Below are 13,798 nucleotides of genomic sequence, written 5' to 3' on the forward strand. Positions count from 1 at the left end.
TCCATAACGCATTCCGTACGACTCTTAAACCAGTGGTTAGATTTTCTTACTATTGTTTCATCAAAACTGTATTCGCATCTTAAATCATATTTCCAACTGAAGTAGACATCTTGTTTCTTGTCGTTAGTGTTTATCTTCTAATGCAATTGTTACAGATAATGATTAAAATACACTTTTCTTTATCTTATAACACATATTCAAATGCATTCGTTAAAAGACAAGTTGTTATTGGATAATGCTAACAAATGAAACTGGTTTCAACTGGTTTGCTAGTCAAAAGAGTATTTCAACATATATCTCTAAAATAACACCTTTCAAAAACACCCGCTTTTCAAAGGGGGTCATTGTACCTACTGTCCTCGTTACACGCTTCAACAAAAGTAACCCGGTTTCCTACGTATTTCGTAGCGTCTATAATAAGCATCAGAACTCGGTCAAACCTAACAACAGACGCGTGTCACCGATTGTACCTCCGAACAATAGGTGCATATCTATTGTAATAATGTCAACAATCAGAGACGTCACCATTATACTAAGAAAGAACAATAGGGGATGTCTCCATTGTACTAAGAGAGAACAATAGGGGACGTCTCCATTGTACTGGAGTGGAGACCCATTGTTCCGGAGGTGCATATCCATTGTATTGGAGGCGTATCCATTGTATTCCCATTGTTGTCCCCGCTACGTACAAATTATACTACTTTTATTATTTATTAATTGACTTTTTAAATGTTATAATATTATTTATTATAATTATTATTATTATTAAATGTGATATTTCATTAAATATCGTGTATTGTGAAACAATCTACGTGGCGTGGAGAATGTTTTACGTGCGCATATACCACTAAGGTTTCGCACACGCCTGTCATGGACTTAACATCTGGCATAGCCAGTAACTAAGTCCGGACCAGGAGGGGGAGGTAAGTTTGAGGTGGGCGGAATTTGGAATAAAATTTAGAAGTTAGGTCAGAGACTTAAAACCAAAATAAACTAATTCACCTGCTCATGTAAAAAAAAAATAATAATAAAAAAAAAATCTCCAAAAATAAAATTAGAGTGCTCGGCCTAAAAGGTTTTAATGTGATTTCAGCAATTTAGTCAGGCTGGTTTTGCTACATTGGATCTTCCACTCGTCTTCCGGCTGGGCTGGGGTGGGGGATGGGGGTGGGGTGGCGTCGCCAGTTTTGGTTCCCCCTGTGCCGCCCCCGGCGCAAGCTTCGTCTTCCCACGTCCTCTTCTACTCCTCCTCGGAGTGTCAGCATCGCCGTAAACCAAGGTCACGGTCGCCTGTGACCCGGTGTACGCGATGTGATATTCCTTCAGCACTCCATAGGTCGCGATAAGTCTCCCCCCCCCCCCCAGGTGGGGGACGGGGGGGGGGGTAGCTCAAGAGGACATACAACAGCGTCTTTCTTCGAGAGATTAGCTAAGAGTGTATATATACGAAAAACGTAACTCGGAAGGTTTTCTTTAGACAGCAAGTGTTTATATTTGTTGGTACATCTCATATTTCGCCACAAAATAATTAATTCCATGATTGTATCGATTTCGCCTGAAAATTTAGCGGAATTTGCACGCTTGTTTTGTCCATTAGACTTGTAAACATCGGAGATCTAATAGATGTCAAAATGTTAAAAAAACACCCAGACCGTAGATGTTTACCTTGTTGAACTACGTGTTGAACAGAAAGCCCAGGTAGCTGAAGTGTGTGCCCAGGACAGCGTGCTTGAACCGTAATTGGATATAAGCACGAACGTAAGTTAAAATGAAACGGCGGGTTAATATAAATTGCAGGCCCTGAACACTTCTTATGCTTTTGTCCACTATACATCGTAGTCCGTAATAACCATTTGTCAGATTACCATAATTTTATTTGTAATATTTTACTATTTGGTGACCCAAATCTTAGTCTCCTAGAAAATAATGCTATATTCAAATCTGTTCAGAACTTTCATTAGTAATGGGAAACGTTTTGTGATTAATTAACCAGTCACATTCTCACTCAGACCAAAATAAAATGATACTCATCTTCAACAGCATTCATATTACAAACTTTACATACTCTATCCTTTCTCTCAGTTTTGTTGTATCTCCAAATTTCTATTACAAGACTATGCGCAGATAGTCTGTAATATTTGTTTATATTTGGAGGAAATAGCTTTTTGAAGATAATATTGTAAACAAAAGCTATTAACCAGGCATTGATATATAATACATTTCGTGGAAAAGAAGTGTTTTATTTAACGACGCACTCAACACATTTTATTTACGGTTATATGGCGTCAGACATATGGTTAAGAACCACACAGATATTGTGAGAGGAAACCCGCTGTCGCCACTTCATGGGCTACTCTTCCGATTAGCAGCAAGGGATCTTTTATTTGCGCTTCCCACAGGCAGGATAGCACAAACCATGGCCTTTGTTGAACCACTGATCGGTGCAAGTGGTTTACACCTACCCATTGAGCCTTGCGGAGCACTCACTCAGGGTTTGGAGTCGGTATCTGAATTAAAAATCCCATGCCTCGACTGGGATCCGAACCCAGTACCTACCAGCCTGTAGACCGATGTCCTGCCACGACGCCACTGAGGCCGGTACATTTCGTGGATGTACGAAATATAGCGTGCATGAATTGGGTAAACTCGTCTGTTATCCTCTGTTTAATTTCACACAAAAATAAATTATAGTTAATGACATTTTGTTGATCACATATATGAGCGTACCCAAGCCTGCACAGTAGATCTCGTACCTGGCTAACCCAATTCACTGTGGCTGGTTTTCCTCAACAGTTGTCAAACAATGTAACATAGCATTGACGCAATATACAGTTCTCCGTAGTTAACAGCTTTAACCAATATTAATAATACGCATGTTTCTATCCGTATACAGTGGTATTCTACCTAATTCACAATATATCATGTTTGGCAGGGGATCAGAAATAGAAAATATTTAACTAGCCCGCTGGACCAGAAGTGAAATTTACCAACCCGCCAGAATTTCTATTGGTTTAAAAATTATTTATTGCCATTCAAAGACAGTAGCGGTCTGGAGATTGGCCAACAGGCGTTAGCCTATATTAAGGCCTCTCCCTACATTTTACAATATAAATATATTACAAGCAATAGAATAAAACATGATTATAACTTGTTCGAAATTTACTAACAAAGAGGTGAAATAGAAGGTAGAAAAGGAAAAGGAAGAGAAGATAAATAGGATGAACAGGTTATTACCTTTAAGCATTTTACAATATTTAGAATTAGATGTCTGAAGAGAGAGAGAGAGAGAGAGAGAGAGAGAGAGACAGAGAGACAGAGAGAGAGACAGAGAGAGAGACAGAGAGAGAGAGAGACTGGTTAATTAATCGCAAAACGTTTCCCATTACTAATGAAGTTCTGGACAGATTTGAATATAGCATTATTTTCGAGGAGACTAAGATTTGGGTCACCAAATAATAAAATATTACAAATAAAATTATGGTAATCTGACAAATGGGTATTACGGACTACGATGTATAGTGGATAAAAGCATAAGAAGTGTTCAGGGCCTGCAATTAGAATTTCTATTAACCCGCCGTTTCATTTCAACTTACGTTCGTGCCTATATCCAAGTACGGTTCAAGCACGCTGTCCTGGGCACACACTTCAGCTACCTGGGCTGTCTGTTCAACACGTAATTCAACAAGGTAAACATCTACGGTCTGGGGTTTTTTTTTTTAAACATTTTGACATCTAATGGAACTCCGATGTTTACAAGTCTAATGGACAAAACAAGTGTGCAAATTCTGCTCAATTTTCAGGCGGATTCGATAAAATCATGGAATTAATTATTTTGTATCGAAATATGAGATGTACAAACAAATATAAACACTTACTGTAAAGAAAACCTTCCGAGTTACGTTTTACGTATATATACACTCTTAGCTAATCTCTCGAAGCAAGATGCTGTTGTATGTCCTAGATGCAAGATGCTGTTGTATGAGCTACCCCCCCCCCCCCCCCCCCCCGCCGTCCCCCACCTGGGGGGGGGGGGACTTATCGCGACCTATGGAGTGCTGAAGGAATATCACATCGCGTACACCGTGTCACAGGCGACCGAGACCTTCGTTTACGGCGATGCTGATACTCAGAAGCGGAGTAGAAGATGATGATGATGATAACTAGTTTAACGTGCCCATATACCACTGGGGTTTCGAACACGCCCATCCCGAGTCCGACCTCCGATAAGATCGGTGGCCTGACTAGGGATGGAGGGGGGGGGGGGGGGGGTTGAAAATGGGCAGAATTTTGAAAATAGCAATTAGTAAAAAAAGTTAATAGATAAAATAAAAATAATAAAAAGGTTACAAGCCAAAAATAAAAAAGAATTGACTGCTCGGCCGAATATTTATATAATTTGGAGCATTTTAGAAGGACAGTCCAAAATTAAATAAGAGAAAGAAGAGAGGATCGGACTATTTAATAATATTTTTTTTAAAAAGAAGTAATTTCGACATAAAATTTTGAACGCAGATCTAAAAGTTTAAAGTCCGATCGATATGTCCACGCGAGTGGCCTCGTTAAGGCCGTTTGGGTGCACAGCTTAAAGGGACGAGATGGGTTGCATCCCGTCAAGAAAACCTCTAGATTGACAGTCGATAGACGTTGAAGGTGTAGTGCTGTGCTGAAATACAGATCTTGAGAAGCCGGATCCGTCTGAATGAGAGAGTATCAGACTAGGGTATAGTCCAGTCGTCATGGGTTGGTATAGTGGTGCGGACGGGCCCGACTCCGGAGGATACGAGATGGTATCACTATAAAGCAAGGTAAAGTCTAGAAAAAGAGTAGTAGGGGCCGACCCCGCTTCCTATTTCTTCTTAGAGTGGGGCGGTCAATCTTCCAGTGCTGCTAGGACAGGCTCGGACATATAGAGACTAAACGCGAACAACCGTGGCGTTCTGCAGAATGACCGTCATACGAGTCATGAAAAAAAAAACACGTCGACAGTCAGACGGAGAAATGACGTGGAGGCAAGAGGAATCTCGCTAAAAAAAAATCCAACCTGGTGATGCAGGCTGTCGAAACGAGAAGCGTTCCAGCGTTCAATCAGTTCCAATGGCCGCATACATCCCAGTAGAAAACAAAAACAACGAAATGAAGGACCCTCAAGTCGAGCACACGAAAGCACGTGCAGTGTGCACAAGCGAAACAAACACGTCTTACCGCGTGGAGCTCCAGACTGGGAATGGAGTAGAAGAGGACGTGGGAAGACGAAGCTTGTGCCGGGGGCGGGACATGGGTAACCAAAACTATTATAATCAAAGATTTTTTAGGTTGTGGGGTTGGAGGGTTGTGCAGGTTAATTAAAAATATTTATAATAATAATTTAAAAAATTATCAAAAACCTTAAAATAACTAATAACCAGTAATTATAACTTTAAAACAAAAAAAAGAGAAAAAAAAAAGGTGTAAAAATGAATAATAAATCAATCAATAAATAAAACCCTTACAATAACTAATGACCTGCAATCATAAACAGAGTCTTTTTTTTTAAAGAGAAAAACCTTTGAAATACATGTAATCAACGGCCTGTAATAATATTATTTAAAAAAATATTAAAGGATTTGTTTTTGGGTTTTTTAAAAGTAAATAAAAGAAAACCTTAAAAAAGTAATGACCTGTACCGACTATTACTTTTTTAATAATAATAAAAAAAGAATAACAACCCCCAAAACTTTAATAGCAATAATATTAATAATGCAACCCACACAAAGCATATATATATAGAAACGAAAATAACAAAATAAATAATCTGTTCCATTCAGTTCCGATATATTTATTTTCATTGGATGGACGTAAAATGCTTGATACGAATAATTGTGGTTCGGTCATTTTTTGCATTCCGCACTTTTGATTTTCAGCTGTACCGGACTAAAAATAACTTTCAAATGCGTCATCTTCAAACATCTAATCCTAGATATGTTATAAAAGGTATTGTAGTTAATATTTTGGTCTAAAATGCATTAAAATATGTTGTTGTACGTGCTGAGGCGCTTAAATAAATCACATGTGACTGATTTTTATTAAAATCCTGATTGCAACTGGAAAATTCGATTCAACAGATAAAAGTTACGGCACAGCAATAAATATCACAATAATCAATATCGTGCCAGAGACGTTTATTTTGATGAACTATCCAACACGTAGCACGGACAGCTTGTAAGCATGTAATTGAGTTTGAAGTTAGTTAGTTTTTTAAAATCTTACTACCTTTATGTAACATCTAAGAGTTTCAAACACATTTTATGTAAGCCACATCTGTCATTGCTATACTTTCTTTACGTGTGCGTGTGTGTGTGTGTGTAGGTGTGTGTGTGTGTGTGTGTGTGCGTGTGTGTGTGTTTCTCTTATTCATATACTTCTCGTTGAATATTTAATTTATTGTATATTCTTGTAATAGTTGTTGTCGCCGTTATTGTCATTATTGTATGTTATAAGGAGAGGGCCTCGTAAGTTGGATAACTTGTGCCCAATCCATTTGTACCTTATATGCAATAAAATATGTTTCAACAAACAAAAATCACCCACAAACGTATTTGACAAAGGCTTCGCCGATTCACACAGTTTGCGGATAATATTTTTTATTCATACACCGATGAATAAATGAATAAATATATGTATCCAGCATTCACTATATACATACCATTGGCGAGATATGATGACTAGATAAATTTCCATATTTTTGTATCTATTGCTAACCAGCTGTGGCCTATATTAAAGGTAATGCTGAACGACAGCAAAAATAATTAACTTACTCCAAACGCTTGGATGTTGGACTGGATGCGACTTACATAAGCGTACGAGACAGAGGACGGGGGGGGGGGGGGGGGGGGGGGGCGCACTGCCCCCTAGTTCTGGAGCAAAACCTAAAAATTTGGGTAAAAATTATAGAGATATTCGGGCAAAATGTGCTAACCTGAGACCTTTCTACCATGTGTTTCCATCATTCTACGCTAAAAATTAGTTGTGATCCATACAAACATGCATAGTGATTCGTTTGTAGATATAGCTGTTTATATGTATAGCGCCCGATATATATATACTCTTCAAAAGAAGAAACGCAAAACCACATTGTCGTAACATTTGGAGAATTGATTTAATTATTGAATGGTGAGTCCGATAATTACCAAATGTTGCAGGATTGTTCACAATTCACTCTAGTCCATTGTGAGTAAGTGATAGGACACACCACCAAGGTCAAGGTCATCTGGAGTCAATACCGGGTGTGGCCTCCGCGTGTGTTGACAACTGCCTGGCACCGCCTGCCCATTGAAGCAACCAGAGTACGGATGACGTCCCGGGGGATGGTGGCCCACTCGGCCTGCAAGGCTGCTGCCAGCTCGGGCAGGGTCTGGGGCTGTGGTTGTCGCTGTCGGAGGCGTCGGTCCAACTCGTCCCATAGATGCTCAATTGGGTTCAAATCCGGTGATATCGATGGCCAAGGAAGGACATTAATGTTGTTGTTCTGTAGGAAAGCCGTTGTGAGACGTGCTGTGTGAGGCATGGCGTTGTCATGTTGGAACACTGCGTTGGCGTTGGCCATAACTGGAACGATGTGTGGCCGGAGGATCTGGTCAATGTAGCCCTGTGCATTCAGGTTGCCCTGCTCGTGGACCAGGTCAGTTCTGCCAGTGTGTGAGATGGCTGCCCACACCATGACACTACCCCCGCCGAATCTGTCCACTTCCTGCACGCAGTTTGCCGCATAACGTTCACCACGACGCCTATACACGCGACATCTTCCATCATGACGTCGGAGCAGAAATCGGGACTCGTCACTGAACCACACCTGTCTCCATCGCAGTTGAGGCCATTGTCGATGCATCTGGCACCACTGCAGTCGGAGTCGACGGTGTTGTGGTGTTAAGATGACACCTCGAACTGGACGTCTGGCACGAATTCCTACCTCACGTAGGCGGTTCCGTACGGTCTGGTCGGATATCCTGCGCAAACCTGGTATTGCTGCGGCTGTGGAGGTGGCAGTAGTCAATCGTTCCCGAAGGTGGCGTACTCGGATGTAGCGGTCCTGCCCGGGGGTAGTGACCCGTGGTCGACCGGATCTAGGGAGGTCACGTGTTGATCCATGTTGCTGGTAACGGTCCCACAGTCTGGAGATGGTGCTTGGGGACACATGAAATGCCCTGGCAACGGCCGTTCTGGATTCGCCTGCGTCTAGTCGGCCGATGGCATTGTTTCTCTGCGGTTCACTGAGACGTGGCATGTCCTGGATTGTCAACTGTCGGCCAGATACAGAGGCCAGGCAAGCGAACACCCTGCACTTTTATACTGTCGGTGTTCATGTTGCACGTGCAGACAACGCACGTGCAGTGGTGACATGGTTTGCACGTGGCTGCGTTTTTGCGAATATTCACATTTTGGAACTTTATTGTACAGTAGCTGCGTTTTATCGAATGTAACCGTGGGAATGTGTTTGGGACATGCAATGACCTTATATTCACAAAGCATGAACCGGTAGGAAACATAAAATCGGAGTTATAACCCATTTGTACCCTTTTGCGTTTCTTTTTTTGAAGAGTATATATATATGTATGTGTGTGTGTGTGTGTGTGTGTGTGTGTGTGTGTCTGTGCGCACACACCACTTCCGTTCTCTCTTGCATGGTTTCTTTTGTTAAAAGTGTAGGTGTATTCACCGGTAGCATGGCATTTGCCCCCGGTCTTTTCCCCCCTGGTAGTCCCCCCCCCCCTGTCATTTCCCCCAGTCATTAGTGGTATAAATAAATAACACTATTATTTTGTAATATTTTATGTGAAACATTGAAAACAAACACATGAACACTCTAAATGTTTCTCTAAATGTTTTATTTAACGACGCACTCAACACATTTTATTTACGGTTATATGGCGTCAGACATATGGTTATGGACCACACAGATATTGAGAGAGGAAACCTGCTATCGCCACTTCATGAGCTACTCTTTTCGATTAGCAGCAAGGGATTTTTTGTATGCACCATCCCACACAGGGTAGTACATACCACGACCTTTGATATACCAGTCCTGGTGCACTGGCTGGAACGAGAAATAGCCCAATGGGCCCACCGACGGGGATCGATCCCAGACCGACCGCGCGCTTTACCCCTGGGCTATGTCCCGCCCCTCACATGAACACATTCAGCAGTCTACATTTGCAGGTTGTGTGCAGTGCCTCGTGAGTAGTCCAACACTGGCCGGTTGTATTCGCTAACAACATTCTTCAGTCTGTTTGTGACATCTCTATATTTCCGACGTTGAGGTGATGGCTCTTCTCCGGCCAGTGCTGGGTCATGGTAACTTCGCTTAATGATTGTTGTTTTTTTAACACATTAACAGAACCTACAACTTCCCCATCCAAAACTTATTTTAGCTTTACACTGACCACTGTTTAGTTTTCCTTTTTTTTCGCAACTCACATTTATAACGAACTGTTTTATTTAACGACGCACTCAACACATTTTATTTACGGTTATATGGCGTCAGACATATGGTTAAGGATTACACATATTTTGAGAGGAAACCCGCTGTCGCCACTACATGGGCTACTCTTCCGATTGGCAGCAAGGGATCTTTTATTTGCGCTTCCCACAGGCAGGATAGCACAAACCATGGCCTTTGTTGAACCAGTTATGGATCACTGGTCGGTGCAAGTGGTTTACACCTACCCATTGAGCCTTGCGGAGCACTCACTCAAGGTTTGGAGTCAGTATCTGGATTAAAAATCCCATGCCTCGACTGGGATACGAACGCAGTACCTACCAGCCTGTAGACCGATGGCCTGCCACGACGCCACCGAGGCCGGTCACATTTATAAGAAATATCACCGCCTACAAGATATTTCTGTTTTACATAAATATAACCCTCATTAATTATTTTAGCTTTACGTCTGGTGGAGTTAACACTCTCCATGGTGTGTGTGTCTAGAACATAATATTTCTAATGTCGTACATCAAAACTGGGGGGGGGGGGGTATACCAGGGGGGATTGTCCTGGGGGAAATAGTCGGGGGGGGGGGGGGGGGGGGGTGGGGGGGATCGGGGGGGGGGGGGGTCCTAGAATTGTATTCTCCGGTAAACTACACTTTTCAGTTAACTACACCTCTATTTAAAAAACACACAAAAAACACAAAACAAACAAACACAAATTTTGAATAATACAATGAACTTTTATTGTCATAACTTACATTGAAATCTGATGAGCACGTGTTCACATTTTGAGAAGCGCACGACTTCGCGACCGTTACTAACACTTCCCGTCACGTTCACACTTGCGATGTTCGGTTGCAACGCATTGTCTTTAAAATCCTTCAACACTCGAGTAAAGACTTTAGGTATCCATATTGGTGGAATGTAGACGAGTTTTCCCATTATGGTACACGACCAGCTGTCATAACCTGTAGTATACAACACCACGTGTTCTTAGATGTGTTTGCGGGAATCAGTAGCGTAACTGTCTCCAAAATAATTTCTCCTCCTGCAGTTAGAATTTAAAATCTTCTTGATTGTCCAAATTAAAATGCACAGAAATGAAGTCCATTTAGCTAAACAAAAACTAGGGACCGCGGACACTTTTTAAATATGACAAGAATGATATTGATTGTTTGCTATACTGAAGAAATACCTTTAAAAGAATTTTAAAAAATTCCAACATTTTTTTTTTAAATTAGTCCTGACCCCCAAAATAAAAAAAACATTGTAATCAGGGTAGGTAACTCTGTTTTGCAAAAAAAAAATTAAAACCCCAAAAGTTTGGCACACTCAAAATTGTAGGAATGTATTCATTATTTTCAAATAAAATACCTTCAGTACCATTAATATAATCAGTATAATCGACTGATTGGTCATTATAATACCCATCCACCCCCAAAAAGGGTTCAACATAAGAAAACGGCCATTTTTGTTGCATAAGCATATATCATACAACATGTGGAATGTAATAAAACTCATTTGTGCATTACAACTGAACATTACCATCATCGTCATGTGCTACATGTAACTCCTCATTCGTTACCCGCATTATCACAGCATTCAATTGTACAGAGTAAAGAGCATCAGTCGGCCATGGAAAAAGTGATATACAGGTCAATGGTCAATATGTAAGAGGACAAAATGTGTACCATTAATGTTGTATCTCTGTCAAAATGTCAACTTGTGTGTGTGTGTTATATATGAGAGATAGAGAGAAGTGAGACAGTGAAAGAGGGGGAGAGGAAAAGAAAGACAGAACAAGAGAGATAACAGATGTATGTGTTAGGTTTTGGGAAATTGAGTTTCTTCACAATTACAAAATTTGGAATAATTAGAGAATGCTTCATTGTTGTTTGTATGGCTTATTAGCCAGCCTGTCTTTGATTTTTTTTTAAATAAGTTAGTGGGATTAAAAAACTAAATTACATCACCCATGCTGTGTTATTGAGACACTTATATACACATTTAGTGCTGTCATTGTCAAAGGTGTGCAAACAGTGGTTTAATTGGTGAAACGAAAAGTCGTAGAATACCTGGGTACCACTTTAATTGATTACAGCCAGTGCTCCACAACTGATGTAACAAAGGCTGTGGTGTGTACTATCCTGTCGGTGGGATGGTGCATATAAAAGATTCCTTGATGCTTATCGAAAAAGAATAGCCCATGAAGTGGCGACAGCGGGTTTCCTCTCACAATATCTGTGTGGTTCTTAACCATATGTCTGACGCCATATAACCGTAAATAAAATGTGTTGAGTGCGTCGTTAAATAAAACATTTCGTTCCTTCCTTCCACTTTAATACTTGACATTTTTTCCAGTGACATTTTGTCCTACATCCGTTAATTATAAAGATGTGGTTATAGGGATTATTTTTATGTGATTCCCTAACAGATGTGTCAGGGCCACAATAAATGTATTCATAATAACAAATAATTGAAAATGTAAACAAATATCCGCCATCTTGGATTGTAGTAAACAGACAAACAGGAAGATGTTGTTAACGGGCGATCACAGTTATACAATAAATCAAAACATCTAAATTTTGTCATGTACTGCAAGAGTAATAAATTAAATATAATTACCTCACAAAAATAAATACTTGCAATAACGACAACAACACTATTTTTCAATAATTAAATGTGGTATCGCTACTGTTTCACTTTGCCACTGAATAAAACGTAAAGTGGCAAGTAAAACGAGTTCTATATTTGTTATAAAGTTTTATCAATGTATTTTATACCTGTTACAAGTACTGGTATTCTTCCAATATTAAACAATAAATGTTTTATAGACGTTAACTAACATGTGCTTTTCAAACCTTGCATTCGGCAATGGTGTAACGGATGTGAGCTATCAGTCTTCCGGATGCGGTCTCTGCAAAAACATCTCCATTCTGGTCTTCAAAGTCCTTTCATTCTCGCTGGCTTATTTCGAAACTCACGACCATCTTTCACAATTCGCCGTTACAAAATAGGACAAAAATGGTTTGCTTGATGACACTTATCATTTGCATATAAACAAAGTTCAAACTATGTTTTCGTAATATTTCAACTAATAGAATAAGCTATCTACAAAAATTAGTTTGCTGTCTGATATCATCTGCATATACCAAAGTTCAAATTATGTTTTCGTAATATTGCAACCAATTGAAAGAACCATCTAATTACACATGCGCACTTATTCACAATAGTTCCTTTAGTTATTTACAGCACGATACGTCTGTTAAAATCGTGCAATGTGCGGAGCTGTAGTTAGTGTGGTAGTGGTGTCAACTACCACATCCAGTAAATTCTCCAAACTTAAGAAAATCAGTAAATATTAATTCTAGTTCTACATATCATAAAAGGTTTGGGTTTTTTAGACGATCTAAATATAATTTTTTTCTCGAAAACAGCATTTTATTTTTTAATTCTCCATACTATTCCCATCCCCAGAAATACAAACTACGTCCCTGAGTTTTAATATATTCCGATACCAGTACAGCCCTAACACACACTGATAAAACTACGTCAAACTGCATTTGCACGTGCGACACAACGACTGAAATAGACGGTTTCACTGCGCCAGAACAAACTGTGAGGCTCACGACGTCTGGTCCACGTTATTTTCGTTTCATTATTTACTACTTTCTAGCTATTGATTTTATTTGCCATAGAACTAATATAATAAATAACTCGACCTAAAGTGGGGTATAAGTCAGTTATATCCACACTTACTCGGTGTATCGGTGAATATCCCAACAGTTTTGGTCGTGAGAACTTCCTCGGCTTCGCTTCGGAGGCCCCACGACCAAACCTGTACAGATATTCGGCGATACACCTTGTAAAGTATGGGCATAACTATTACATACATACCATTGGCGAGATAATATGATGACTAGATAAAGTTCCATATTTTTTGTTTTTTTTTCTAACCAGCTGTGGCCTATATTATAGGTAATGCTGAACGACAGCGAAAACAACGTATTCTGAACGCTTCATGTTGGACTGGACGCGACGTGCATTAGCGTTCGATACCTGGATATGTCCAAGCCATGTATGCATGTACGTACGTACGCACGCACGCGCGCACACACACACACACACACACACACACGCATATATATATATATTATTATTATTATTATTATTACACGAGCTTGTGTGTACTGAATCGGTGATTTTACGAAACGAGTGTCACGTGTATTGTAATACATGGATCCTAACAAGAGTTTCGTAAAATCAGTACGATTCACACGCGAGTCTAACAATTTCTTTATTATCTACATTATCCAATCAATTGGGTTTGTTTTATGAA

At 40.1% G+C, this 13,798-nt stretch overlaps 1 protein-coding gene across 1 annotated transcript in view; it reads right to left on the reverse strand.

Annotated features, from left to right (window-relative positions):
- Positions 1-13,542, reverse strand: part of LOC121389664 — a 42,498-nt gene extending 28,956 nt beyond the window's left edge. The window contains exon 1 of the mRNA XM_041521313.1: positions 12,321-13,542. Coding sequence (XP_041377247.1) covers positions 12,321-12,327 — 7 coding nt within the window. The 5' untranslated portion in view covers positions 12,328-13,542. The remainder of the gene's footprint in view (positions 1-12,320) is intronic.
- Positions 13,543-13,798: the final 256 nt, after the last annotated feature.

This window comes from Gigantopelta aegis, chromosome 15 (assembly GCF_016097555.1).
Source record: "Gigantopelta aegis isolate Gae_Host chromosome 15, Gae_host_genome, whole genome shotgun sequence".
In the NCBI taxonomy this organism is placed as follows: Eukaryota; Metazoa; Mollusca; class Gastropoda; order Neomphalida; family Peltospiridae; genus Gigantopelta; species Gigantopelta aegis.